Raw genomic sequence first — 27,496 nt, forward strand, 5'->3', positions numbered from 1 at the left:
TTTTTAACACTGAGCAAAGCGACTTATGACCAAACCAACATTTTCTCTGTTACCATGACAACAGTTTCTTCCTCAGTTTATCCTACAGAATGTAAAGCCTCTTACTGCTTGCTCCATTAAACGGCCACTTGACAAAGTACAGGCATCAAAAAAGCTTTGAAGCAGCCAACCGGCTGTTAAAATGAGCATGTTACTAACTGATATAATACCTCAAGAAAAGAAGACCTATTTATATATGGCCTTTCACTTCCCTGTTAGGATGTCCCAAAGCACTTTACAGTCAGTGTTGTAACATAGGAAACCAAACAGCCATTTTGTGTCACAAGGCTCCCACAATCAGCAGTGTGATAATGACTGGATGGGTAAAAGGTGTGTATGTGAGAGAATGTGGAAAGCTCAGGAGTGTTGTTGAGGGTAAGGTAGAGAGGAAACCCCAAACAGAGAAGAATGGCAGCATGAACAAAATTTGAAATGAAGGTGAAAAATGTGAGATGGAAAGGAAGTTATCGCAGCGGAAGGATGCTCCATGACCTGGGTGGCATATACATTTCAAAATAATCAACGTTCCTTGGGACAACTTTTGGAAGGAAGTTGCCCAAAATACAATGGTTGAATCTCTTAATTTGTGTTAGAAAGAAATAAAACTACTTGTTCCAGTTAATAATTAAATGCTGTTGCTTGGTATAAATGGTTTTTAAAAACCCATAAGAAAATTCCCAGATAACAAAGGAAGAATGGCTCTAAATAAAACTGAAAACATCTCTCTTTGGTATTTGGATTTTTTAAATAATGCAGTGCCACTGAAGAGTCAAATGTATTGAATAAAGTACTGTGGGGTGGGTAGAGGTTGAATATCCCCAGAAGCTGCTTGGACGTAAAGCTGGTACAGTCACCATTGGTAGCAATCATTCTCTAGACTGACTTATACTTTTTTTTTCTCATTCAAACAAAGAATTTTTGTATAAATCTTAAAGATAGACCCTCTTCCACTCTACTTTTGTTGTTGCTCCTTTGGGCATTTCATAAATAGGGACATTTTGGAATTATTTTTAGGATTTTGGTAGCCTTTGCTTGTTTCCTGTGTTGCTTTGTATACCTGTGCAGAAATAAACTCTATTTAGTTACCTTGTTTACCAGCCTGCTGAGAAGAAAATTGAAATTCTTTTTCCAATGTTTTTTGTACAAATTGAGAATTTTGTAAATCTGTTTGAGTTTTTTTTTTGCCTATTTCTTTGTTTTGGCCTAGCGAAAACACTGTGATGCTATGAGTTTAATGAACATAGCTGATTTCATAAGTTGGCCCATACAGCTTCACATGTTTCAGCATGATTGTTAAAATAATACATTAAAAAACACAATGAAAATAGAAGAATGTAAAACTACTGAATGGCTCATTTGGTGCTATTCTTGCTTTGGCATCAGATTGTTCTGAGTCAATACCCAATAATGGACTTGATTGAGCTTCTGATCCAAGCCTAAATTTCACTGAAAGAGTTGATATCTTTTGGGTGAAGTGTTAAACTGAGACCAGCCACATGCTGGGATGGACCTAAATGGTAATGTTTGGGGGGGGGGGAAAAAATAGGAAGTTATCCTGACTAATATATACTCCTCAATCAAAATCAAGGAAGAATTATTGACTGGTAGTTCATTAATGTGCTGTGTGCCAATTGGCTTCCTCGTTTGCTGAATGTCTTCAAAATAATTCTTTGGTTATTGAGTACACTTTTGTGTTGTGTGGGCAGTATTATAAATGTAGATTTTGTCATTGCATTTTTGGAAAAGTAATTTAATCAGAGCTGTAGCAGGAGTGGCACAGAGGTGCTGAACATTGAAACAAGAATGCATAAAACCACAATGTGATAAATGGCTATTTTACTGATCTCTGCTTTGCTTCTAGTGGTTGAGGCAATGGCTCCACCCAACCAATTAAAATCAGCTGCAAGATTCTCTCTGCCTATTGGAAGGGACTGTTTCAGGTTGCAATTGCAACCATCACAGCAAGCATAGGCTACTCTCAGTTGTATCCATCTGTATCTTAGCTTGGGATGGATAAGTGAATTTTTATTACATGGAATAAATTTAGTAGTGGTGATGAGTCAAGAGGTTAAGGAAAACAAATAAAACAGAGTAAGCAAGGAATACTCAGCAGGCTGTGAGGAAAGAAACCATGTCAGTGTTTCAGGTAGATCTTTTTCTTTCAGATTTCCAGCATCAATGCTATTTTGCATTTAGGTTAATATTTGCGTTTGTATTTAGAAAAATATAGACCTATGATGCTGCCATGAGGAGTAAAAATGAAAATTGAAAGTGTTTTAGGGAGCAGTATTGAATGATTGAAGAGGGAGAAGATGGATTGTGAGAGTAAGTTAAGCAAGAAATAAAATATAAGCTTTCAAGAGCTATAACTATATAAAAATTATTAAAACTAAAGTGAGGCCCATACCATTGAGACAATGACAGGAAAAATTACAATTAGGAATAAAAAAATGACTGAGTCAGTAAATAAACATTTTGTGTCTGCCTGTAATGTGGAAGACAATAAATGTGGTAGAAATGGAGAGGAAACAAGGGTCCAACGATAGTATGAAACTTAAAGTCACTAATGTCACCAGAGAGAAACAACTGGAGGAACTAAGAAGATTAAAAGCATGCGTATCTCCTGGGCCTAACAGCCTGCAACTAAAAGGTGGCAAGTGCTTTAGTGAAGATCTTTCCAAACATTTATGAAGGGAAAATAAAATCTGGCAAATCAAATGGAATTTTTAGGAAATTTAACTAACAGGATAAGTAAAAGGCAACAAGTGAAAACAGGATATCTGGATTTTCAGAAGGTATTTGATAAGATACTAGATGAAATTTGTTATGCAAATTAAGACCTTGCAGGATTTGGGGTAACACATTAGCATGGATAAAGGGTTGGTTAAGAGAAAACAAAAACAGAGCAAAAATGTTAAGGTTGATCTACTTTTAATATTGGTGTGACACAAAATTTGACCTGGGCCTTCAGGTATTCACAATCCATTCATGTAATTTCTTAAAAAAAATATGCAGAAGAAACTCATCCAACATTGCAGCTGATATAAAGGTAAGTGGGAAAGTGAGTTGTGAGAATGATGGAGGAGCATACAGACAGGTTATGCAAGTGAGCAAGAAGGTGGCTGATAGAATACAATCTGACAAAACGTGAGGTAGAAAGATGATTAGATGATTAATAAATGTTGGTGTCCAGAGAGATCTTGGTGTATTGATTTGATATGTAGGTATAGCAAGATATTAGAACAATACAGCACAGTACAGGCCCTATGGCCCGCCATGTTGTGCCGACCTTTAAACCACGCCTAAGACTATCTAACCCCTTCCTCCCACATATCCCCCTATTTGCAGGCTGCCCCCAGCACATTCTCAGTAACACAAAAGATGTATTTCACTGTGTGTTTCGATGTACATGTGACTAATAAATAAATAAATATCTTATTTTAAATTCCTCCATATGCTTATCTAACAATCTCTTGAATTTGACCAACATATCTGCCTCCATCGCTACCCCAGGCAGCACATTCCATGCACCAACCACTCTCTGGGTGAAAAACCTCCCTCTGATATCTCCCTTAAACTTCCCACCCATTACCTTAAAGCCATGCCCTCTTGTATTGAGCATTGGTGACCTGGGAAAGAGGCATTGGCTGTCCACTCTATCTATTCCTCTTAATATTTTGTATACCTCTATCATGTCTCCCCTCATCCTCCATCTCTCCAGTGAGTAAAGCCCTAGCTCCCTTAGTCTCTCCTCATAATTCATACTCTCCAATCCAGGCAGCATCCTGGTAAATCTCTGCACCCTTTCCAACGCTTCCACATCCTTCCTATAATGAGGTGACCAGAACTGGACACAGTACTCCAAGTGTGGTCTAACCAGAGTTTTGTAGAGCTGCATCATTACCTCGTGGCTCTTAAACTTGATCCCACGACTTATGAAAGCTAACATCCCATAAGCTTTCGTAACTACCCTATCCACCTGTGAGGCAACTTTCAGTGATCTGTGGATATGAATCCCCAGATCCCTCTGCTCCTCCACACTCCCCAGAATCTTGCCATTAACCTTGTACTCCACCTTGGAGTTTGTCCTTCCAAAGTGTACCACCTCACACTTCGGATTGAACTCCATCTGCCACTTGTCAGCCCAGCTCTGCATCCTATCAATATCCCTCTGCAAGCTTCGACAGCCCTCCACACTGTCCACAACACCACCGACCTTTGTGTCGTCTGCAAACTTGCTAACCCACCCTTCTACCCCCTCATCCAAGTCATTAATAAATATCACGAAAAGTAGAGGTCCCAGAACCGATCCTTGTGGGACACCACCAGTCACAGCCCTCCATTCTGAATGCACTCCCTCTACCACAACCCTCTGCTTTCTACAGGCAAGCCAATTCTGAATCCACACGGCCAAGTCTCCCTGGATCCCATGCCCTCTGACCTTCTGAAGAAGCCTACCATGTGGACACCTTGTCAAACGCCTTATTAAATCCATGTAGACCATATCTACTGCACTACCCTCATCAATCTTCTTGGTCACGTCCTTAAAGAACCCTATCAGGCTTGTGAGACATGATCTTCCCTTCACAAAGCCATGCTGGCTGTCCCTAATCAGTCCATGATTCTCTAAATGCTCACAGATCCTATCTCTTAGAATCCTTTCCAACAGCTTGCCCACCACAGACGTAAGGCTCACTGGTCTGTAATTTCCTGAACTATCCCTACTACCTTTTTTGAATAAGGGGACAACATTTGCCACCCTCCAATCCTCCAGTACCATTCCCAAGGACAACAAGGACTCAAAGCTCCTAACCAATGGTTCAGCAATCTCCCCCCTTGCCTCGCGAAGCAGCCTGGGGAATATTCCGTCAGGCCCCGGGGACTTATCTGTCCTAATATTTTCTAACAGCTCCAACACATCCTCTCTCCTAATATCTACATGCTCTAGAACATTAAGTAGACAATAAGTATGATGGTCATTATTGCAAGGGAGCTGGAGTACAAAATTAGGGTAGTCTTGCCTGAAATTGTAGGGGACTTTGAGACCTGGTTTGAAGAAGCATACAGTTTTCATCACTTGGAGTCAGTGCGGTACAGATTCACTGGACTGATTCCTCAGATTGTCCTCAGACTGAGGATTCCACAGGAGTCCTCAGATTCCTCAGATCCTTTGGATGCAAAGATGGGCTGGGACGTTGGATGAGATGTAAAATCAGCCACCTTTTTAAATAATAGATGAGGCTTGAGGAGACCATGTGGTCTACTCCTTTGCTCTCTAATGTTCTTGTGTAACTTGAATAGCTTGGAATTATGTAGCAGCATTTATATTGCAAAACATCACAAGGTGCTTAACATGAGTAAAATCAGCAAAAAAAAAAGTTGATTTTGAACTACAGAGAGACAAAAGTGATCAGAAGCTTGGTCACAGTGGTAGCTTGTCAGATGCACCTTAGAAAGGAGAAGGTCAAGGCAGAGGGATTCATGATAAACAAAGAATAGAAACATTATAGAAGCATGCATTTAAGGTGAGAGAGGATAGGTTCAGAGGAGACGTGAGGTGTGAGTTTTTTTGCTCAGAGAGTGGTGGATGCCTGGAATATGTTGCCTGATAGGGTGGTGGAGGCAAATTCATTGCGGGCTTTTAAGAGGGGCTTGGATGGGCACATGAATGAGAGGAAAATGGAGGGATATGGGCATTCTGTACGTAGGAGGGATTAGCTACGTCGACACAACATTGTGGGCTGAAGGGCCTGCTCTGTGCTGTACTGTTCTGTGTATTACTGGAGAAGGTGGTAACACAGAGTTGAGATTACAGTCAGATTAGCTATGATTTTATGCTGGAAGGCTTTCTCCTGCTGTGAAGTTGAGAGTTTGTATATTGCCACTCCTGATGAGTCTTGGGTACTGTGTAATGTAAAATGAAGGCATATGAACAGACCCATTTGTTAAATTATTTAATAATTGGTAAAGTCAATGAAGCATAATAGGAATAGTTTCATACACAGTAAATCAAACTGTTTTTTTTTGTTCTGCATTTTCATCTAAACTAAACAATATACCAATATCTTATTATATAAACCAATCTTATTCTTTTGCTTCTCTTTGTCCTTGTGCAATTGTGTCTGGTCCCCCATGCTCACATAACATTTTGCAGAGTGCCTTGTCTTCACCTACTGACTACCTACTTTAAAAGCTTTTGTGCAAGCTTTTAAAAAAAAAATCATTCAGTTCTTATGATTATTTATTGTTAATATGCATTGGGATAGGTGACTAATCTGGCACTGAAGAGAATAATGGTGCAAGATTTACAGTGTTGCTTTTATGTCAATCAGAACTCAGTGTCAATCTGAAATAGGTAGTTCTTGTATATATAAATATTCTTTTGAGTTTGGCCTGAACCTGTCCAGGAGTGAAACTCACCAAGACTCGCACCAATGTGATTAAGCTTGAGAGGGTGCAGAAAAGATTCACAAGGATACTGCCTGGGCTGGAGGGCTTGAGTTATAAGGAGAGATTTGATAGGCTGGAACTGTTTTCCCTGGAGTGAAGGAAGAGGCTGAAGGGTAGCCTTATAAAGGTTTATAAAAATCATGGGCACAGATATGATAGATAGTCACAGTCTATTTCCCAGGGTAAGGGAGTCTGAAACTAGAGGGCATAGGTTTAAGGTGAGAGGGGAAAGATGTAAAGTGGAGAAACAAAGGACTGCAGATGCTGGAATCTAGATGAAAAACACTATGATGCTGGAGGAACTCAGCAGGCCAGGCATGCTGAGTTCCTTTAGCATCAAGATGTAAAGTGGATCTGAGGGGCAAGTTTTTGCACACAGAAGGCAGTTGGTATATAGAATGAGTTGCCAGAGGAAATGGTAGAGGTGGGTACAGTTAAAATGTTTAAAAGACATTTTGACAGGTACATTGATAGAAAAGGTTCAGATGAATATGGGTCAAACGCAGGCAAATGGGTCTAGGTTAGATTGGTATCTTGTTCAGCACAGACGAGTTGGCCCGAAGGCCTATTTCCGTGCTGTATAACTCTATGACTCTGGCTGTAGCCCATAAAGTAGGTTTCATTCTTAGTTTGCATAATTTGCTGAACAAAGCTTGATGAATTGGCCATTGTACAATGGTGCTTCCTGTTCATAATTGCTCTTTAGTGGCCTCTACTGGAATGTATGCTTGTCCAGGTTATTTGAAATTATTAGAGGGTAGAGCAAAAAAACAAACTGCTGGAGGAATTCAGCGGGTCAAGCAGCATCTGGGGAGCTAAAGGGATAGTCGGTGTTTCAAGTGAGACTCTGCACCAGTCCTGATGCAGGGTCGCAACCCAAAATTCAACCCTTTGCTTCCACAGGTGCTGCTTAAACTGCTGACTTCCTGCAGCAGTTATTTCTTGCTCCAGATTCCAGCATCTGCAGTCTACTGGCTAGAGCCTAGATTGGGCATGCCTGTGATGCTGATACTTCTCAAATTGACAGTCAACACTCAAATATAGAATGGCCCTATTAGTACGATTTAAAGGATAAGCTGTTGATACTCTATATAAACCTCATAATCTCTTTAAATTTGTCTGTAACTTACTGATGCCTTACTCTTTCCTTACTAATGTACATTATTTTAATTATCAGCTTAGTATTGCCAAAATCATACAGATAATTCAGTAAAGATTAGCAACCAAAGTGCAAGAGAAGAAAAGGCTGTGGGGAAAACATATCAGACTATGGTGAGGAGGGGATATGGGGAAGCAAGTGGGACTAAAAAAGATTTTACCTCTTGTGAATTGCTGGTTCCGAAACAACATGAGCATTTCACTTATAGGAACAGAGACTCAAAGTTCACTGTTTGTTGTGCACATTGTGCATTGGTGTATGAGAGTGAAAGAGGAGATTTGAAATACAAGACGACATGAGTCCTTATTGCTGACAATTTTTAGTGTAATCTTATGCCAAGCAAGTGTGATGGCTTTATTACCTTATGTTAATGTTGCCAAGAATGGAATTTCAAAATAAATGGATCTTGCTATGGAAGGGTAATGCAACACAGCCAGGAACATGAGGTAAATGGAGGAATGTTGGGTGGTGTGGAGATATAGAGGGGCCTTGGAGTGAACATCACAGATTGTGAACGATAGCACACCTGCTCTTTTTTTTAAACATGTTCATGTGAATGATTTACAGTACTGAAATTACGAATCAGGTGTATGCTCTTGACCCAGTATATTCAGTCTGTGGCAGTGCAGTTGCTTATTCTTTCAGACTCCCTGGAGCCATTTCTCTTTGTTGCTTAATGGACTCTGGAAAAGAAGCATGTGACAAACTCTGGAGAATGTAATAACATGGTTAACCTTTTCTTCCCCATTACATTTGTAAATATAGTAGTGTTAACCTGTAGGCTGATTCATCTTAATATGCAAAGAGTACATTGGTGTGGATTTTGAAAGGATGTACAAAGTTCACATTTATCCATATATCTGGTTGATCTCTGAAATAAAACACTCTCAAGGCTAATGCTTAGCAACATGTGGTGGGATAAACAATTTACTCCAACATTTAAAATTTCACAAGCTAACGATGTGTGGTAAGAAAGAGCCATTCAGCCCAGCTAGCGTAACTCAACTGCCAGCTGTGGCATTTCAAAGCAATTCAAGGGCATTTTTTTCAACTACTGTATGTGGAATTTTATACTTCATGTTGATTAACCTTAGTGTGAAGAAAGAAAGATCCAAACCTGCATCCTAATGAGTACAATCCTCTAGCATGAAATTGTATCTTATAATTCCATTCTTGTCTTCCAATTGAAATTTTATAGCATATTTTTTCTGAACCCTTGACAATTTTGTAAATGATTGAAATGTATGTCTAGTCTTGTGAGTTTTAGCTGTGTTGATAACCTTTTGAGTCAGACTGTTATAGGTTCATTTCCACCCTGGAGACTTAACACAAAAATCAAGGCTGATATTTCAGTGTAATGCTAAGAACCTGCTGCACTGTTGGAAGTGTTTTTTTGGATGAGATGCTAAACTAGGGCCTTGTCTGTGCTCTCAAGCAGATGAAACAATCCAATGCCACTATTTGAGGAGCTGCAAAGTAGTCCTTAGAGTATCCCTGTCAATGTGTACCTCTTGATCAGCATCATTATCTGGACAGATAACCTCATCATTATCATGTTGTTGTTTATGGGACCTTTCTGTGTGCAGGTTGGCTGATGCATTCCCTATATTATAGTCATTGTAACACACAAAGTACTGCAATAACTGTAAAGTTCTTTGTGGTATCCTGAAGTTGTGATAAATGTTATGTAAGTAAATCTCTTTTTACGATCACCATTTATCCACCCATTTTTCAGGCAGATTTCTATTCTTCAGATGTCAGGGTAGCATAATTGTCTGTCTTCAGCACTGAATGCCTTTCCTTGATAGCAACTGGATGCAGCATTGAAGTGCAGCCTAATAAGCAGTAAAATTTAATCATGATCTCAAATAGCTGATGTTCCACTGTTTGGCTATATGGTTCTCCATTGTCTTGGTTTTCCCGATCGCTGTTCCGTATGAGCTCGACTTGCTCAGCCCCAATTCTACTAAGAATCTGCAGTCTCTTTTGACTTTCATTCATAATTGATACACATCTTGCTTTGCACACTGCTTTAGTTTCATCTGTATAAAATTACCATTGTTCTGCTTACTTTTCTAACTCATTGTATATCTGTCAATGGAGAGCTACCTCTTCCAATATCACATTTGGTATAATTTGCAAAACTGATCACTTCACATTGGTGTTATGAATTGTGGTCCTTGTGTAAATTAGAAATACAAATAGTCCCAGTGCTGAAAGCAGGGCCACCCAGTAGCATTTCTTCTATTTTTCCTTAGCACTCTTTTCCACTCCTTCCGCAGCACCATGGATAGGCATTCTTTTTAATTAGTATTCTTGCTTCCTCTCCTTCAAGTTGTTCATTACTAATTTCACAAGATCACAAGACAAGGGAGCAGAAGTAGGCCATTTGGCCCATTGAGTCTGCTCCATGAGCTGAAAAAAAGAAAAAGAGAAAAGAAAGGGAGAAAGAAATGAGAAATGCAAAAAAAAAACTATTCCTTTCTAGCCCCAATTTCCAGCCTTATCCCCATATCACTTGATACCTTGACTAATTAGATACCTATCTATCTCCTCCTTAAATGCCTCCAATGATCGGGCCTCCACAGCTGTACGTGGCAAAGAATTCCACAATTTCACTACCCTCTGGCTAAAGAAATTTCTCCTCATCTCTGTTTTAAACCTGTACCCTCTAATTCTAAGATTGTGCCCTCTGGTCCTGGACTCACCCACCAAGGGAAACAGCTTGACCACATCTACTCTGTCCAGTCCTTTCAACATTCTAAATGTTTCTATGAGGTCCCCTCTCATCCTTCTGTACTCCAGTGAATACAGTCCAGGAGCCGACAAACACTCATCATACGTAAGCCCTTTCATTCCGGGAATCATCCTCATAAATCTCCCCTGAACCCTTTCCAACATCAGCACATCCTTCCTAAGATATGGAGCCCAAAACTGCATACAGTATTCCAAATGAGGCCTCACTAGTGCCCTATAGTGCCTCATCAACACTTCCCTACTTTTATACACTATACCTCTCGAAATGAATGCCAACATTGCATTCCCTTTCCTTACTGCCGATCTGACCTTTAGGGTATCCTGCATGAGTACACCAAGTCCCTTTGTACTTCTGTACTTTGAATTTTCTCCCCTTCTAGATAATAATCTGCCCATTTATTTCTTTTTCCAAAGTGTACAACAGCACATTTCTCAACATTGAATCTCATCTGCCATTTCCTTGCCCATTCTCCTAAACTATCTAGGTCTCTCTGCAACCTTCCTGTCTCCTCAATGCTCCCTACTCCTCCACCTATCTTGGTGTCGTCTGCAAACTTAGCCACAAAACCATTTACTCCATCATCCAAATCGTTAATATACAAAGTAAAAAAAAAGCAGCCCCAACACCGACCCCTGCGGAACACCACTAATAACCAGTAGCCAACCAGAACAGGATCCTTTTATTCCCACCCTTTGCTTTCTGCCAACCAGCCAATGCTCCACCCATTCTATTATCCTACCTGTAATTCCATGACCTCTCGTCTTATTAATCAGCCTCTTGTGCAGCACCTTGTCGAAGGCCTTTTGAAAGTCTAAATACACAACATCTGCAGCCTCTCCCTTATCCACCCTACCTGAGATTTCCTCAAAAAAACTCCAATAGGTTGGTCAGGCAGGATCTTCCCTTCACGAAACCATGCTGGCTTGGACCTATCTTGCCTTGCACCTCTAGGTATTCCATAACCTCATCCTTGAGGATTGATTCTAATAACTTTCCCACCACCGATGTCAGACTAGTAGGTCTTCAATTTCCTTTATTGCTGCCTCCCACCTTTCTTATACAGTGGAACTACATTTTCAACCCTCCAGTCCTCCGGAACCATGCCGGAGTCTATTGATTCCTGGAAAATTATCACCAGTGCCTCCGCAATCTCTAAAGCCACCTTCTTCAGAACCCAGTGATGCACCTCATCCAGTCCGGGAGACTTGTCTGTCTTTAATCCATTTAGCTTGCCAAGCACCTTCTCTCCAGTAATCTTAACTGAATTCAGTTCCATTCCTTGAGACCCCTGACTATCTGGTATATTGCTGATGTCCTCCACAGTGAAGACCGATGCAAAATACTCATTTAGTTCTTCTGCCATTTCTTTATCATCCATTATAATCTCTCCTGCACCGTTATCGATTGGTCCTATATCAACCTGTGTCTCTTTTTTACTCTTCATATATTTAAAAAAAACTCTTAGTATCCTCTTGAATGTTATCTGCCAACTTCCTTTCATAATTCATCTTTTCTTTCCTAATGACCTTCTTAGTTTCTTTCTGCAGGTTTTTAAAAGTTTCCCAGTCTTCTGTTTTCCCACTAATTCTTGCTTCCTTATATGCCCTCCCTTTTGCTCTTATTTTAGCCTTAACCTCTCTCGTTATCCACATTTGTGCCTTTTTTCCATTCAAAACCTTTTTTCTTGGAATATATCTATCCTGCATTTTCCTTATTTCTTGTAGAAATTCTATCCATTTCTGCTCTGCCATCCCTCCAGCTAGCTTACTATTCCAATCAATTTGGACCAGCTCCTCTCTCATGCCACTGTAATTTCCTTTGTTCCACTGAAATATTGATACACCAGTTATGAGCTTCTCTTTCTCAAATTTGAAACTGAACTCAATCATATTGTGATCACTAGTTCCTAATGGTTCCTTTACCTTTAGTTCCCTAATCACCTCCGGTTTGTTACACAGCACCCAATCCAAAACAGCCGATCCCCTGGTTGCTCCAAAAAGCCGTCCCTTAGACATTCCACGAACTCACTCTCCTGAGATCTACTGCCTTGCTGGATTTCCCAATCCACCTTCATGTTAAAAATCCCCCATAATTATCTTAACATTGTCACTCTGACACGCTTTTTCTATTTCTAGCTGTAACTTATAGTCCACATCCTGACTGCTGTTAGGGGGCCTATATATATAACTGCTATTATTGTCCTTTTACCCTTGCTATTTCTTAGCTCCACCCATAAGGATTCCACTTCTTCTGACCCAATGTCCTTCCTTTCTATTGATTTTATAATAGTGTTTACCTTTTGAGTTTAAATTAACTTTGTCAAAGGTCTTTTGAAAGTCAAATTACACCCTGGACCTGCAACAGTATTCTTATGTTGTCACAACTTTGAAGAGGTTGAAGAAATTGATCAGGCAGAAACTTTTCTCATTTAAGGAACAATTAGATGGTGCAGGGCACGTGGCCTGCAGTGTTTATATATCACTTTCAAAATGCAAGGATCCACTTATTCATTCAAGCCAAAAGAATAATTCATATTAATAAAAAAAATGTAAGCAGTTGCAAACCAACAGAATGGCTCGCATGTTTCTAAACAGATTTCAGACTGGGAAGGAGGGGGAATGTTTGGCCTTTAAAGGAACAGCCTAGGTTAAACATAGCTCTATTTTGAAAGCTAAATTGTGTTCCAAGCCACCTCAAGCAATGCTTTCAATGATCTACTAGATTCCATGTAAAAGGAACATTCTCTCTTCTCTGCTCTTCCATCGGGTAGAAGATACAGGAGCCTGAGGGCACGTACCATCGGACTTAAGGACAGCTTCTACCCCACAGTGATAAGACTATTGAACAGTTCCCTTATACAATGAGATGGACTATGACCTATGACCTCACGATCTACCTTGTTGTGACCTTGCACCTTATTGCACTGCACTTTCTCTGTAGCTATGATACTTTGTACTGTAATTGTTTTTTTTACCCGTACTACATCAATGCACTCTGTACTAACTTGATGTAACTGCACTGTGTAATGAATTGACCTGTAAGATCAGTTTGTAAGACAAGCTTTTCACTGTACCTCGGTACAAGTGACAATAATAAACCAATACCAATACCAATTGCATTTGTTGTAAAATGTAATAAAATTCCAAGACATTTTACAGAAGAATTAACAAACAAAACTTGATATCAACATAACACTGGAACAGATGAGGTAGATTCCCAGGAGCATCCTGCAGAAGAAATAAGAGGTTAATAGGTAGAGAAGCTTTTGGTCAGAATTTCAGAGTTAGGATCTCAGTAGTTGAAGGCATGGTGGCCAATCCTGTGGCAGTTTAAATAGGGAATGCTTAAAAAGGCAATAAATTCATGAAGCAGAGCTTTCTTGGAGGGCTGGTAAAGATTATAGGGATGGAAACGTGAACTTATTTCAGAATCTAGGCATTGTTTAGTCAGGTGTCCATATGGGTTAACAGCCATGGACTTCATGAGCAAATTGGATTTTTGTTTTGTGTGTTCAGAGTTTTGGATAACTAATTTACAGAAATTAGAATGTAGCCAAGAATCTGTTAGAAAAGTCAAAACTAAAGGTAATAAGGGTATGGATGGGGCTTTCAATAGCAGAAGAACTGAGGAAAAAGTGAAAAGAAGAGATGTCACGGAAATTAAAATAATCAGTGACTGACATGTAATTTTGTTTTCCTAACTAAAGTATATATATCAATCAAATTCATTGTGGTTTGATTCTAAAGCATTGTTCTTTCTTTTCTGTTGTGAATGTAGACTGTGCTGGAGGAACATGCTAATGATGATCAAAAATTGGCTATTACTGGGGTCCCAATTGTAACATGGCCAAAAAAGACAGTGAAGGTAAGAAGAAATGTCTGAATCATAGACTGAAAGAAATGCTCAGTTATGTTTTTTCAGTAATTGCTGCCAATTGAAATTTTTATGGTTGCAGAAGTGTAAACTTTTCATTAATTTGACCAGGATGTTGTAAAGTACAACTAGTCTGTTCACCATCTCTGGAATTTGCAAGGAAACAATTTTTTTACTTCTGAAAATTTTTTGCAGTGATCTTTTTAAGCCTGTTATGATGTCTTCATTTGAGTTCTCGTGTTGGGATTTCTGAAGAAACTTTAAACAGTCATGATTTCAAGCTGCGTTTACATATTTAAAATTTAATTTTTGGTAGCACAATTTTGCCTTGGGAATTCATAATTCAATGTGATTGAATTAAATATATTGTTTGTTTATGCAATTTTTAATTTTGCATGCACTGATATGTACCAACCATTGCAATGTTAATATAAATTCAGCTCTTGTGTTATTCACAATGTAGCTGCTCAGAGATTATTAGCTTCAAAAGTCATGGAGTCATAAAATTGTACAGCACAGAAAAAGGTTCTTTGGCCCACCACATCTATGCTATCCTGTTTGCTCAGCTACACTAATCCCCATTTGCTTTAGGTCTGCATCCTTCTGTGCCTTGCCTGTTCAAGTGCCTGTTTAACTGTCTCTTAAACTTAATGATTGTATCTGATTCCACTGCCAGTAAGTTCCAGATATCAACAAATCCTCTTTAAAATTCCTTCTTTTCGTCTTAAACATATATACCCTCTTGTTTTTGACACCCCTATCATGGGAAAAATATTCTGACCATCTATGGCTCTTATAATTTTATATACCTCTATTAGGTCACCCCTCAGCCTCCTTTGCTCCAAGGGAAAACAAGCCCAGCCTATCTAATTTCTTTCCATAACTAGAGACCTCCAATTCAGGCAACATCCTGGTGAATCTCCCCTGCACTCTGTCCAATGCATTCCCATCCTTCCTATGGTGTGGTGATCAGAACTGCGCATATTATTTCAAGTGCAGTCCAACCAGTATTTTGTCAAATTGCATCATGACATTCCAACTTTTATATTCTGTGCCCCAACCTGTGAAGGCAAGCCTGCCATATACCACCTTCACCAACCTATCTACCTGTGTTGCCACTTTCAGGAACTGTGGACTTGAACCCCAAAGTCCTCCTTGTCAACATTACTCAGCACCCTACCATTTACTGTATATGTCCTACTCCTATTTGATTTCCCAAAACGCATCACCTTGCACTTGTCAGGATTAAATTCCACCTGCCCAACTTTTCATTGATCTTAGTTCTGCTGTAGCCCAAGACAACCTGTCTCACTATCCACAACACCACCAAAATTTATGTCGTCTGTAAGCCTTCAATTTTTGTGTCATCCACATTAAATAAAAAAATACTTTAAAATGTTAGTTATAGACTTCAAGGAGGTAGAGATAGGCTGGTGAATTGGGTGGCAGATGAAGTTTATTGCTGAGGAATGTGAAATGTTACATTTTGGGAGGAAGGATGAAAAGTGGCAATGTAAATGAGAGGATACAATTCTAAAAGGGTATAAGAGCACAGGTCTATAGGATCCTGAACTTTATATTTAAAAAAAAGGCATGGAGTGCAAAAGTAAAGAAATCATGATGAACCTTCATAAAACACTGGGATCACCCACAACTTTTTTTTACACAGGTGGTTAGGGTCTGGAATGCACTGCTGGGGGTGGTGATGAAGGCATATTCAGTTTTTAGAAGGCAGCTGGAGAAGTATTTAAAGAAAAGGGCAGGGGAATGGGACAACCTGGAATGTTCTTGCATATAGCCATGATGGGCCAAATAGCCTTCTCCCATGCTGTAGCCATTCTGTGATTCCATGAAGTTGCTTGTTGTGATGATGATGCTCAAGCTGAGGAATGGTGAAGTTCATTTCAGGTGTTCAATGCTGATATCAAGCATTCCAGGAACAGGTTTAGCACAGTAGGATGCAGAGTAAAACTTCCTCTGCTCAACGCCAATGATGTGCCGCAGATATAATGTCAGAAGATAATCCTTGAATGTACCAAATAATATTTTCCTTTTCCTACACCAGCACTCAAGAATTGCAAATTGCATTTCTCTGTATTGCACTTTCAGGTCAGGGATGAGTTTTTTTCCACTCCAGTTCTATATGGTTTTGAGGTGACTGATAAGGCCATTGTAAGATCTGCATACTCTATCGGAGGTTGGAACAAAGATGCTTGAGGGTAGTGTCGGAGGTGGTGCACTCCTCCTGTGATCTTTGCAGGGCTTCTGTGTGCTCTCTGTGAAGAGACTCAAGATTCTCACTTCCATTTTAGATGCTCCTCCTCCATTTTGAGTGGTCATGGGTTGGGATTCACAAGGCAAGGATGTTACATTTTTTCAGGACTAGAATGCTTGAGTTAGAGGGAGAGGTTGGAACATAGGAGACTGAGGGGTTACCTTGTAGAGGTGTACAAAATAATGGGGCATAGATAGGGTGAATGCACACTGTCTTTTGCCCATGCAACTTCTTCATGAAGAGGGTGGTGCGTATTTGGAACAAGCTGCCAGAGAAAGTGGCTGAGGCAGGTAGAATAAGAACATTTAAAAGACCCTTGGACAGGTACATGAACAGGAAAGGTTTAGAGGGAGATGGCCCAAATGCAAGCAAATAGGACTATCTTAGATAAGGATCTTGGTTGGATGGACGAATTGGGCCAAAGGGCTTGTACCATGCTGTACGACTCTCGGTTTTGAACCCACCTTTCAATTTTTTTCCGTCCTCCTGGCAAATTGGTGAATGAGGCAGGATAATTTGAGAAGGGCAAGAAAACATATGAGGTTCTTGGCAATATTCTTAACAAGAATATCGAGTATAAGTGAAAGTAAGTATGTGATTGAGGATGCTTTTGTGAGCTTGGGGGATGGGGTCAAGGTGGAGAAAATAGGTGGTTCATGTAACAATTTTTGCTGACACTGTTCTTAAATACAGAATAAAAGCTAGAAATTCCATCTAAAATCTTGGTTAGGCCACCACTGGTATACCATGTTATATTCTATTCGCCACAGTTTAAGAAGGATATGAAGATCTTAGAATGCATTGACTTGTTAGATTGGTATCAGGAATAAGGAAATTCATTTATGTGGAGAGGCAGGGGAAGTTAGGTTTCTTTTTAAAATAGCAAGTTTAGGAGGAAATTTAACAGAAGTTTTCAAAATCATGAATGATTTTGGTTTAGTAAATGAGAAATTATTTTCAGTTGCTGAAGGATCAGTAACCAAAGAACACAGATTTAAGGTGATTTTGTCAAGGAAATGACAGTACGAGCAATCGTTTGTTTTACACCACTTGTGATCTAAAATGCACTGCAGAGGATGGTGGAAATAGATTCAGTGGTTACTTTCAAAAAGTAACTCAGTAAATGTTTGAGTTTGCAAAGGGAAAATTATTGAAGGATCGGAAGTAATTGGATAGCTCTATCAAAGACCCAGTGCAGGTGGAATAGGCTGAATGGCCAGCTCTTGTGCTTATATCATTGACTGATTCAATGATAACTGAAACCATATCATGAATACCAAAGTACATCTGGTATATCCTCTAAGAATATCCTTGTGCCACAAAAAAAGATGGCTTTCCATCTGCCGGATTCTGGCTACAGAACGAAAGGTGAATGTCCAACCAATCACATCCGTTGAGATCCAAGTTAGAATCTCATTCCTGACTCAATAGAAAACAGTTAAGGTTCTACCATCTGTGACCTTTGCAGACTCATCTAGGAGTACTTATTAATGCCCTGCTCTCCCACTTAATGAGAAGAAAGCCTAGCCAACTATTGATCATTCAGTGATGTACTTTGGATAACAAGAATATTGAGTATAAGTGAAAGTAAGTATGTGATTGAGGACGCTTTTGTGAGCTTGGGGGATGGGGTCAAGGTGGAGAAAATAGGTGGTTCATGTAACAATTTATGCTGACACTGTTATGTTACTGTTTTGCTATTGGTGTCAATTTCTGAGAAGTTTTGATCAGAGAAAAATTGTTGTTCATTCCCTCTTTAGAGAATAGATACTTAAAACATATCCAGAGCTTAATCTACTACTTTCTACTCACCTAGGCAATCCAGATGCTAGAAAGCACATGGAAGAGGTTGTTAGAAATTAACAAATAAAGCTCTGTTTATGTTTAGTTATGTATGCCCTCACTTCTAGAGCTCTTAGCTCCATGGTTGGTTATTTAAACACTGCTTAGGGAATGGGGAAGCATTAGCTATCTTCCCTTCCATGATACTCTACACCAAATAACATTACATTTAATTTGCCCTTTTTATATTTTGTCTTATTTTCCTTTCCTTAAAAATCTCTTCTATTACATTCTACTTTCCAGCTCATTTTTTTTTTATCCATTCCTGAACCTTATTCTGAATATCAATACTTTCCTCCTTTACTAAATAGGAAGAGTAGGAAGAATACCGCAGAGCATTTTTTTTAGTTTTCATTCTCTGAGTTGCGAACTGATCCTTACAGATGGTTTTTACTTATTCATATGAAATAGAACCCTACACAGACGACTACTGCTGGCTCATTTTGCTTTGTCTTTTCAGTACCTCTTAATCTTTCCTTGCTGTGCTCTGTGTATAGCAACAGTGTTTGTAGTAAACATGAATATTCCCTTTTGTGAGAAGGACATTCTTTTGACTAGAGTCTTCTTGTGATTTGTATTACTCAGATATCTGCTAGTGCAAGTGTAAGCATTTTACCTTCTGCATTGTAGAATAGTGTCTGGTATCTGATATCTTCCTGAGTAGGCTCAAAGATTTTCATGTTATTTTGCTATTTTAACAACCTGTAATCCTTTTTGAGTATCATCATTTGAATATATGACATCACTGATCATTTTCTTATGACTAAGATACATTTAGCAGATCTACTATTTTACCGTTTACAAAACAATGGATTTATTGTTTAAAAGGGGAAAGAGCCAGGAAACATTCACAGACTAACTTAGAGAGTATTGCTAGAACAAGTGTTTGATTTCTCCTTTTGTTGAATTTATTTGAACTTAATTGATTAAAGAATTGTGTTCCCCTCTTAGTACTCATTTACAAAATTTAGAATTATTGGAACAATCGCTTGTTTCTATAATTCTATTATCTTGTTGAGAAAAGATTTGTTTGAAAGGTAGGATATAGCCATGGAGAAAGGCCAATTTTGATAGCATCAGAAGGGATCTAGCACGCGTGGATTGGGATAGGTTGTTTTCCAGCAAAGAGATGCTTGGTGAATGGGAGGCCTTCAAGAGTAAAATATTGCGAGTACAGAATTTATATGTTCCTGTTAGGATGAAAGGCAATGCTCACGGGTTGAGGGAACCTTGGTTATCGAGGGGTATTGAGGACCTGGTAAAGAAAAAGAAGGAGGTGCATATCTGGTATAGGCAATTAGGATCAAATGAGGCACTTGAGGAATATAAGAAATACAAGAGAACACTTAAGAGAGAAATCAGGAGGGCTAAAAGAAGACATGAGGTTGCTCTGGCAGAAGGAGAAAGAGAATCCAAAGGGTTTCTATAGCTATATTAAGAGCAAGAGGATAGCAAGGGACGAAGGTGGTCCTCTTGAAGATCAGCATGGTCATCTATGTGTGGAGCTGAAAGAGATGGGGGAGATTTTAAATGTATTTTTTGCATCTGTATTTACTCAGGAGACAGACACACAATCTATAGAACTGAGGAAAAAGAGTAGTAAGGTCATGGACCGTATACCGATTACAGAAGAGGAGGTGCTTGCTGTCTTGAGGTGAATTAGGGTGGATAAATCTCCAGGGCCTGACGAGGTGCCCCTTGGACCTTGTGGGAGGCTAGTGCAGAAAATGCAGGGGCCCTGGCAGAGATATTTAAAATATCCTTAGCCATGGGTGGGGTGCCGGAGGACTGGAGGATAGCTAATGTTGTTCCGTTGTTTAAGAAAGGCCCTAAGAATAAGCCGGGGAATTATAGGCCAGTGAGCCTGATGTCAGTCATGGGTAAATTATTGGAAGGTATTCTGAGGGACAGGATATATAAGTATTTGGATAGACAGGGCCTGATGGTCAACATGGCTTTGTGCGTGGCAGGTCATGTCTAACCAATCTAATAGAGTTTTTTGAGGAGGTTACCAGGAAGGTCGCTGAAGGGAAGGCGGTGGACATTATCTACGTGGACTTTAGCAAGACCTTTCACAAAGTCTCGCATGGGAGGCTGCTCCAGAAGGTTAAGTCATTTGGCATTCAGGATGAAGTAGTCAATTGGATTCAATGTTGGCTTAGCTGGAGAAGCCAGAGATGATTTTCTCTCTGATTGGAGGCCTGTGACTAGTGGTGTGCTGCAGGGATCGGTGTTGGGCCCGTTGTTGTTTATTATCTATATTAATGATTTAGATGATAATGTGGTAAACTGGATCAGCAAATTTGCAGATAACACCAAGATTGGGGGTATAGTGGACAGTGAGGAAGGCTATCAAAGCTTGCAAAGTGATCTGGACCAGCTGGGAAAATGGGCTGAAAAATGGTAGATGGAATTTAATGCAAACAAGTGTGAGGTGATGCACTTTGGGAGGACAAACCAGGGTAAGACTTGCATAGTGAGTGGTAGGGCACTGAGGTGTGTGGTTGAACAAAGGGACCTGGGAATACAGATCCATAGTTCCTTGAAAATGGCATCGCAGGTCGATAGGGTTGTAAAGAGAGTTTTTGGCACGTTGGCCTTCATAAATCAGGGCATTGAATACAGGAGTTGGGATGTTATGTTGAAGTTGTATAAGACGTTGGCGAGGCCAAATTTAGAGTATTGTGTGCAGTTCTGGTCACCTGCCCACAGGAAAGATATCAATAAGCTGAAAAGAGTACAGAGAAAATTTACATGGATGTTGCTGGGGCTTGAGGACCTGAGTTACAGGGATAGGTTGAGTCGATTAGGACTTTATTCCCTGGAGCGCAGGCGAATGAGGGAAGATCTTATAGAAGTATACAAAATTATGAGGGGTATAGATTGGGTGAATGCATGCAGGCTTTTTCCTCTCAGGTTGGGTGAGACTAGAACTAGAGGTCATAGGTTTATGGTGAAAGGTGAAATATATAAGGGGAATCTGAGGGGGAAGTACTTCACTCAGAGGGTGGTGCGAGTGTGGAATGAGCTGCCAGCGGAAGTGGTGGATACAGGTTCAAATGTAACATTCGAGAAGTTTGGATACATGAATGAGAGCGGTATGGAAGGCTCTGGGCTGGGTGCAGGAAGATGGGACTAGGCAGAAAACCAGGCCAGTATGGACTAGATGGGCTGAAGGGCCTGTTTCCGTGCAAAATGACTTTGAGCTATGTAGCATGGAAAACAGGCCCTTCGGTCCAATTCAACAGTGCTGACCAAATTGCCTAACTAAGCTGGTCCCATTTGCCTGTGTATGGCCCACATCCCTCTAAACCTCTCCTAACCACGTACCTGTCCAAATGTCGTAACTGTACCCATCTCTACCATTTTCTCTGGCAGCTCATTCCATATACACACCACACACTCTATGGAAAAATTTGCACCTCAGATCCCTTTAAATCTTTCCCCTCTCACTTTAAACCTATGACCTCTAGCTTTGGACTCCCCTACCCTGGAGAAATGACAGTGGCTCTTTGCCTTGTCTGTGCCCCTAGTGATTTTATAAACCTCTATAAGGTCACCCCTTAGCCTCCTATGCTTCAGGGGAAAAACGTCCTAGCCTATCCAGCCTCCCTTTATAACTCAAACCCTCCAGTCTGGCAACATCCTTGTAAATCCTTTTTGTACCCTTTCTGGTTTAATGACATCCTTACTATAATTGAATTTAATTGACAACTACACCTGAGACGTGAAGATGAACCATGATTTTCTGGAGATCTCATTGGTAGCACTCTGGACTAAGATTTCATCTCTGTGTACTAAATTGACAAATGAGATAAGTAGACAGTCAGGATAAATATGTCTGAAATTCATAATTATCAGACAAGAAGCCGAATATCTTATCCCACTGCTGTTCTTTTCAAAAGCTCTGTAATACTTCTATGTGATGTGCTTGTCCGACAGCAGATCTGTGGATATTTAAAATCACAGGCACAGAGTTGAAACATCACCTCCAATTATGAAAATGCAAACTGATTTTATGAAAAGAAACCAGAAGCCCCCACTATTCAAGGCACAATTTTCTAATACTAAATGATGAAATTTTATGAGACTGCAGTGATTTTTTTTAAACTGAAAATTGTTTTTTTGTTTGATAACATATTTAGTTGCTTATAGATTGAGGGAAAAATGGGTTTGTGTTGATTGGGAGGTTTCTCCATTCTGATTGCACCTCTTCTTTCTTTAATTAAGTTAATCAGCATGGTTAATTTAACACCTGAGCAAATCAGAAAAGCATTGCACAGATTTCCTTCATTAAATCTGACACACAATAAGTATGTTGGTAATGTGTGACAGACATTGCATACAGCTCATGTATAGATAGATGATTAGACAAATTAAAAAAAATCGGGTTTGAATTTCACTTTCCTTCTCGATGTAATGTCAGTTGAGTACCTGAATTTATGGTTCTGCACCATCCGATTCTCCACATAGCAGATATAAAAAATAGCTTCATTGTCAAAGAGAAGAAAATATTGTTACCTTTCAGAATGCTACTCTTCTCGTTTAAAAAGAAAGGTTTTAAAATAAAATTAATTTTATTAAAAATGTTTGAGACTTGATCCTCATATTTTTATCCAAATGTTATTTGCATGCTGATGACTGTTTCCTTTTCAACTACGTTTGTCTCTCTCTGAAGGAAACGATAACTTTTGCCACCACTTGCATCTGACATTTGTGAATGTTACTCCCACTTCTAGTTCATTGAAAAACCCAGTTTGAGGGGGGAATGAAGTATTCTATGATCTGAAATTTGTCGGCTGAAAACAACAGTGACTCTAGTTTTGCTCTTGATGTAGATATCAGAAATGAACTTCCACAAATCGTACATGCCCAATTAAACATGGAAATTGGGAAAGTGTCTGAAATTTCCTGTTTCACCAATAGGTTTGCTATAATGACACCTTTTGAAGGGACTCATTATTGTTGTTGCACTTAATAGACCCACTCAAAACTGGCCAGAATATAACAGTTTGTCCATGCCATTAAGTAAGTCATTTATGTGTAATGCAGAACACTTAACTTTAGCCTGCAAGGGTGATTCTGAGCTTCCAACTTCCTGTCACTTTAATTCTCCACTCCGCTGTCATTCTAACTTCTCTATTTTCAGCTTCCTACATCATTCCAGAAAATTCAACATTAGCTGAAGGAACAAAATGCCATCTTCTGATTTGGCATGTTACAGCCTTCAGTACTCAATGTTGAATTCAACTACTTTAGATAATCAGACCATTCCAGTCTTAAGAACATAAACATAAGAAATAGAAGCAGTAGAAAGTCATTAGTACTTGGTCAGTGCTCCACTATTCAGTAAGATTGCATTGAACTTTTACCTCAACTTCACTTTCCTGCAGAGACCCCATATCCTTTGATTTGCTTCTGATGCTAATATTTATCAATCCACCTTGTATCTGCTGTTTTCACCATTCAGTTGTGTTTCTCTCTTCTGCTATTTCAGATTCCATTCATCCTATCATTTAGACATACCTATACCACACTTTCACATGCTGTGTGTAATTGAGTCTCCCCTGGTATCCATCCTGTAGCTTTCTGTTTCTTCCCCCTTTCTCTGCAATATAAAACTTGTTACACTTTTTACAGTTCTGATAGTTCCTTTGACCCAAAAATGTTAACTTTGTTTCTCTCTTCGTGGATGGTGCATAACAGGCATTCCAGATTTTTCTGTTTGTATTTCAGATTTGCAGCACCTGCAGTATTTTACTTTTGGATGGTGTAATTATTACCAAACAATATACACATACTTCTAAAAGAATGGAGTCTTTATTCCTTTGGGCTTTAATTATTGTTCAAGATCTACAAAGTGAAAAAAGGATTTTGTCTCTCTTAGTCCCATCTTTTGTTCTTTATTTTGCATTCAGAACATGATTTTGCATTGAATTAACTTTTCTAATTGACACTTTGTGGTTCGGACAATTCAGTTTAAAAAGAATTACGTAATTTCTTTCCCAGTTCACAAAGGTTCCAATCCTTACTGAGGGGGTCCTCTATCAAAATGGCTTTTTAATTGTAAGAAATTACTGTACAAAAGCCAACAATGCTTGTGATCAAGTTGCAATAGAATGAATGTGGTATGTTCATTACTCTGTTTCAAAAGCTTGTAGAAGTAAGAGCCTTCTTGGTCAATTGATTTGGTCATGGGCATTTAGCGGATATTGATCTCCAAGTTACAACGATGGGATGCTGTTATACTCTTTTAAAGTTGCTGGCAATTGATTTTGGAAGGGGAATGGGTGAATATTGGTCGGTGGTGTTGGTGGAAGGACAGTGGCCTAATTCTTTTCCCACCTACACATACCTAGCAAATGACTGGATCCTTTGGGAGCAGGGATCCTTTTCTTTCCACAACTTAAGAGGCATAGAACATTAGCTGAGGAAGGGTTTTTGAACTGATCTCTTTCCACAGATGCTGCCTGACTTCCTGAGTGTTTTCAGTATTTCCTGTCTTTATTATCAAATGTAAGCTGCCTTATTTTGAGATCAAGTACCTCAGCATAGATGAGAGATTGGAATCCTATTGAATCTGTTCAACCTTTTTCCTGAAAGAAGTAATTCTTGCAATGTTTGCTTCCTATAATGTTGTCAACCTTCTTGTATCTTACCCAAATGATAATTCCTTTTGTATGAGACCAGACAGTGAATACCAGCTAGTTAAACAACCAGGTGAGCCATTGCAATACTTTCAATGTAATATGATGCAATACAGTAGAAATTAAATAATATTTGAAGTGAAAGCCATGACTTGAGTTATTTCCCTTTCTTGGTTTAGGATCACCAAGGCTCATTGTAGTATCTGAGACAATCCAGTGCCATCAAGGAAACAATCTGAGACCTTGCCTTCTGATAATGGTTCAGTTGTATGTTGGGTTTACCAAAGTGAACAAGCAGGCAGCTAACCAATTTTGTTTTTTAAATTTCAATTATTTCAGTAGCTGATCACAGGGAGGACGTGTAAACTTCTTATAGGTAACAACAGAGATCAAGATTGATCCTGGTCACTGGAGCTTTGAGGCAGCAACATACCTGCTGTGCCACAGCAGTGCTGATTATGTTTAGGTCCCTCCATGTCATTGTCCATCCTCCCCAAGCACTTCTGTTCCTCCAGTTCTTGTCACTGTTGTATCTCCAATTTATTTTATCCCATACTCGATGGCCGTGACTTCAAATATATAGGCCTTAAGTTCTAGATTCACTCCCCAGGCCTTCAGCTGTTTCCAACACTGTGCCTTGACTAATTTTTTGGTCACCTTTACCAATATCTGCTGGCATGGTTAGTTGCATGTATGTCTGAAAATCCTGTGAAATGTATGGACATATTATGCAGTTAATGTAGATTGCTTTTGTGGGAATGGATCTTTAATATAATGTGTTTTGATTTGCACGTCTAATATCCTTCTATCTTCTGTGTGTGCACCACCATCATTCCTTGAAGTATGATATTTGTTAACCAGCACGATACCATGGTATTTTTTCCTCTGAACTAAAAGACTGCATATTCAATCCCCACCAAAACTTAAAATGTTTGATTTCAGTTAATTGTTAAAATGCAGTCTTAAAGATGAAATTCAAAACCAAAGTCCTATCTGATTTGTCAATGGATGTGCAAGATACCATTGCGTGATTTGAAAGAGAAAAGAAAATTCTTCTTGCACCACAACCTACATTCTTCCCTTGGTTAATACCAGTATAAATGCATTACTTAGTCATTTATTAAATATGTGCAAGAATAAAAGGGACTGCAAAGCCATTCCCATCACTTGCACCAGGAAAGGCGCTGATGACTGCAGGAGTAACTGATCCATCATTTTCATCAACCTGCCTCTTAGATGGTAACAGTTGGGAAGATCAATGTTAAGGATTCCACAACCCCCCCCCCAAAATCTCTAGTTAGTTAGCAATTCACAGACAAACCTGATCATTCTAAACAGCAGGAGCTTCAGTGTCCTCTGTGCATAGCAGGCTTTGAAGTCTCTTATAATTGGCACCAATCTTGACCTCTTCTAGAAAACTCTGGGGCTGGTTTAATGAGAATGACCAGGAGATCCAAAAACTGTTTAATCATAAATGCATGATGTTCTGAGACTGGACACATCACCATGTCTCAAGGGAAGAAACAGACCTACTGGTATTCGCAGGCTGAGGGCCAACAAGTCCTCCTGACCTAAAGAACAGATGGTGCATGGAAAGAGCAGAAGAGGTCAGCAATTAGTCCATAACCATGATATGTATACATTGTGCAATGCTGTCAAGGGCATCTTGAGTCCAAGCACTTAAAACTCTGGTAAGAGCCAAGCATGGAAGAGAGCTTATCAAGGACATATAGAAAATTAGTACCTGCTGGAAGAAGCACTTTGAAAATCCCTGTACTTTCGTCTGCGTTTAACGCAAGTGTCCTTGACTCCATCTCACAGCACATTGTAATCTCGGCACTACCCTGGACTGGTAAGAAGTTGAGAAGCTCATCTGACAGATATTTTTAAAATACAGTTTATTTGGAGCAGATAAGATACCAAGGCCTGAAACATGATGAATAAATACTGCTGGCACAACTTGTTAACCTCATCTTCATATGGGTGGAGGAGAAAATGCTATGGGATATTCAAGTCACTGCATCATGACCATCTTCAAGAAAGGAGATGTCCAACTGCAGTCATTATAGAGAGGTCTTCCTGGTGTCTGCCACAGGAAAATCATCGCAACAGTCCTCTTCTTTGTCATCTCTCAGGGGTGGAGGGGCACATCCCAGAGTCACACTTCGGATTCCAGCTATCAAGAGGTACAATGGACATGATCTCCACAGAGATCCAAAAATCAACAAAAAAACAATGAAGAGAACATTGCAATCATTAAACATGCCTTTTTTTTTAACTCTCAAAAGTTTTTTGACTCCATCAACCAAGGGGAATTTTGGAGAATCCTCCTCAAATTTGTCTGTTCCCAGAAATTTGTTTCCATTTTATGTCTGTTACATGATGGCATGCAAACCATGAAGAAATTAACACTCTCACTAAAGACCTAATCCTATTATAGTCTAGGGTCAAAT

The 27,496-nt window shown here is 39.4% G+C and overlaps 1 protein-coding gene across 16 annotated transcripts in view; it reads left to right on the forward strand.

Annotated features, from left to right (window-relative positions):
* LOC127579657 (lysine-specific demethylase 2B) overlaps positions 1–27,496 on the forward strand; it is a 196,989-nt gene that overhangs the window by 114,946 nt on the left and 54,547 nt on the right. For all 16 annotated transcript variants that reach the window (XM_052032594.1, XM_052032599.1, XM_052032595.1 and 13 more), the window contains one exon: positions 14,184–14,270. In XM_052032594.1, coding sequence (XP_051888554.1) covers positions 14,184–14,270 — 87 coding nt within the window. The remainder of the gene's footprint in view (positions 1–14,183; positions 14,271–27,496) is intronic.

This window comes from Pristis pectinata, chromosome 17, assembly GCF_009764475.1.
Source record: "Pristis pectinata isolate sPriPec2 chromosome 17, sPriPec2.1.pri, whole genome shotgun sequence".
In the NCBI taxonomy this organism is placed as follows: Eukaryota; Metazoa; Chordata; class Chondrichthyes; order Rhinopristiformes; family Pristidae; genus Pristis; species Pristis pectinata.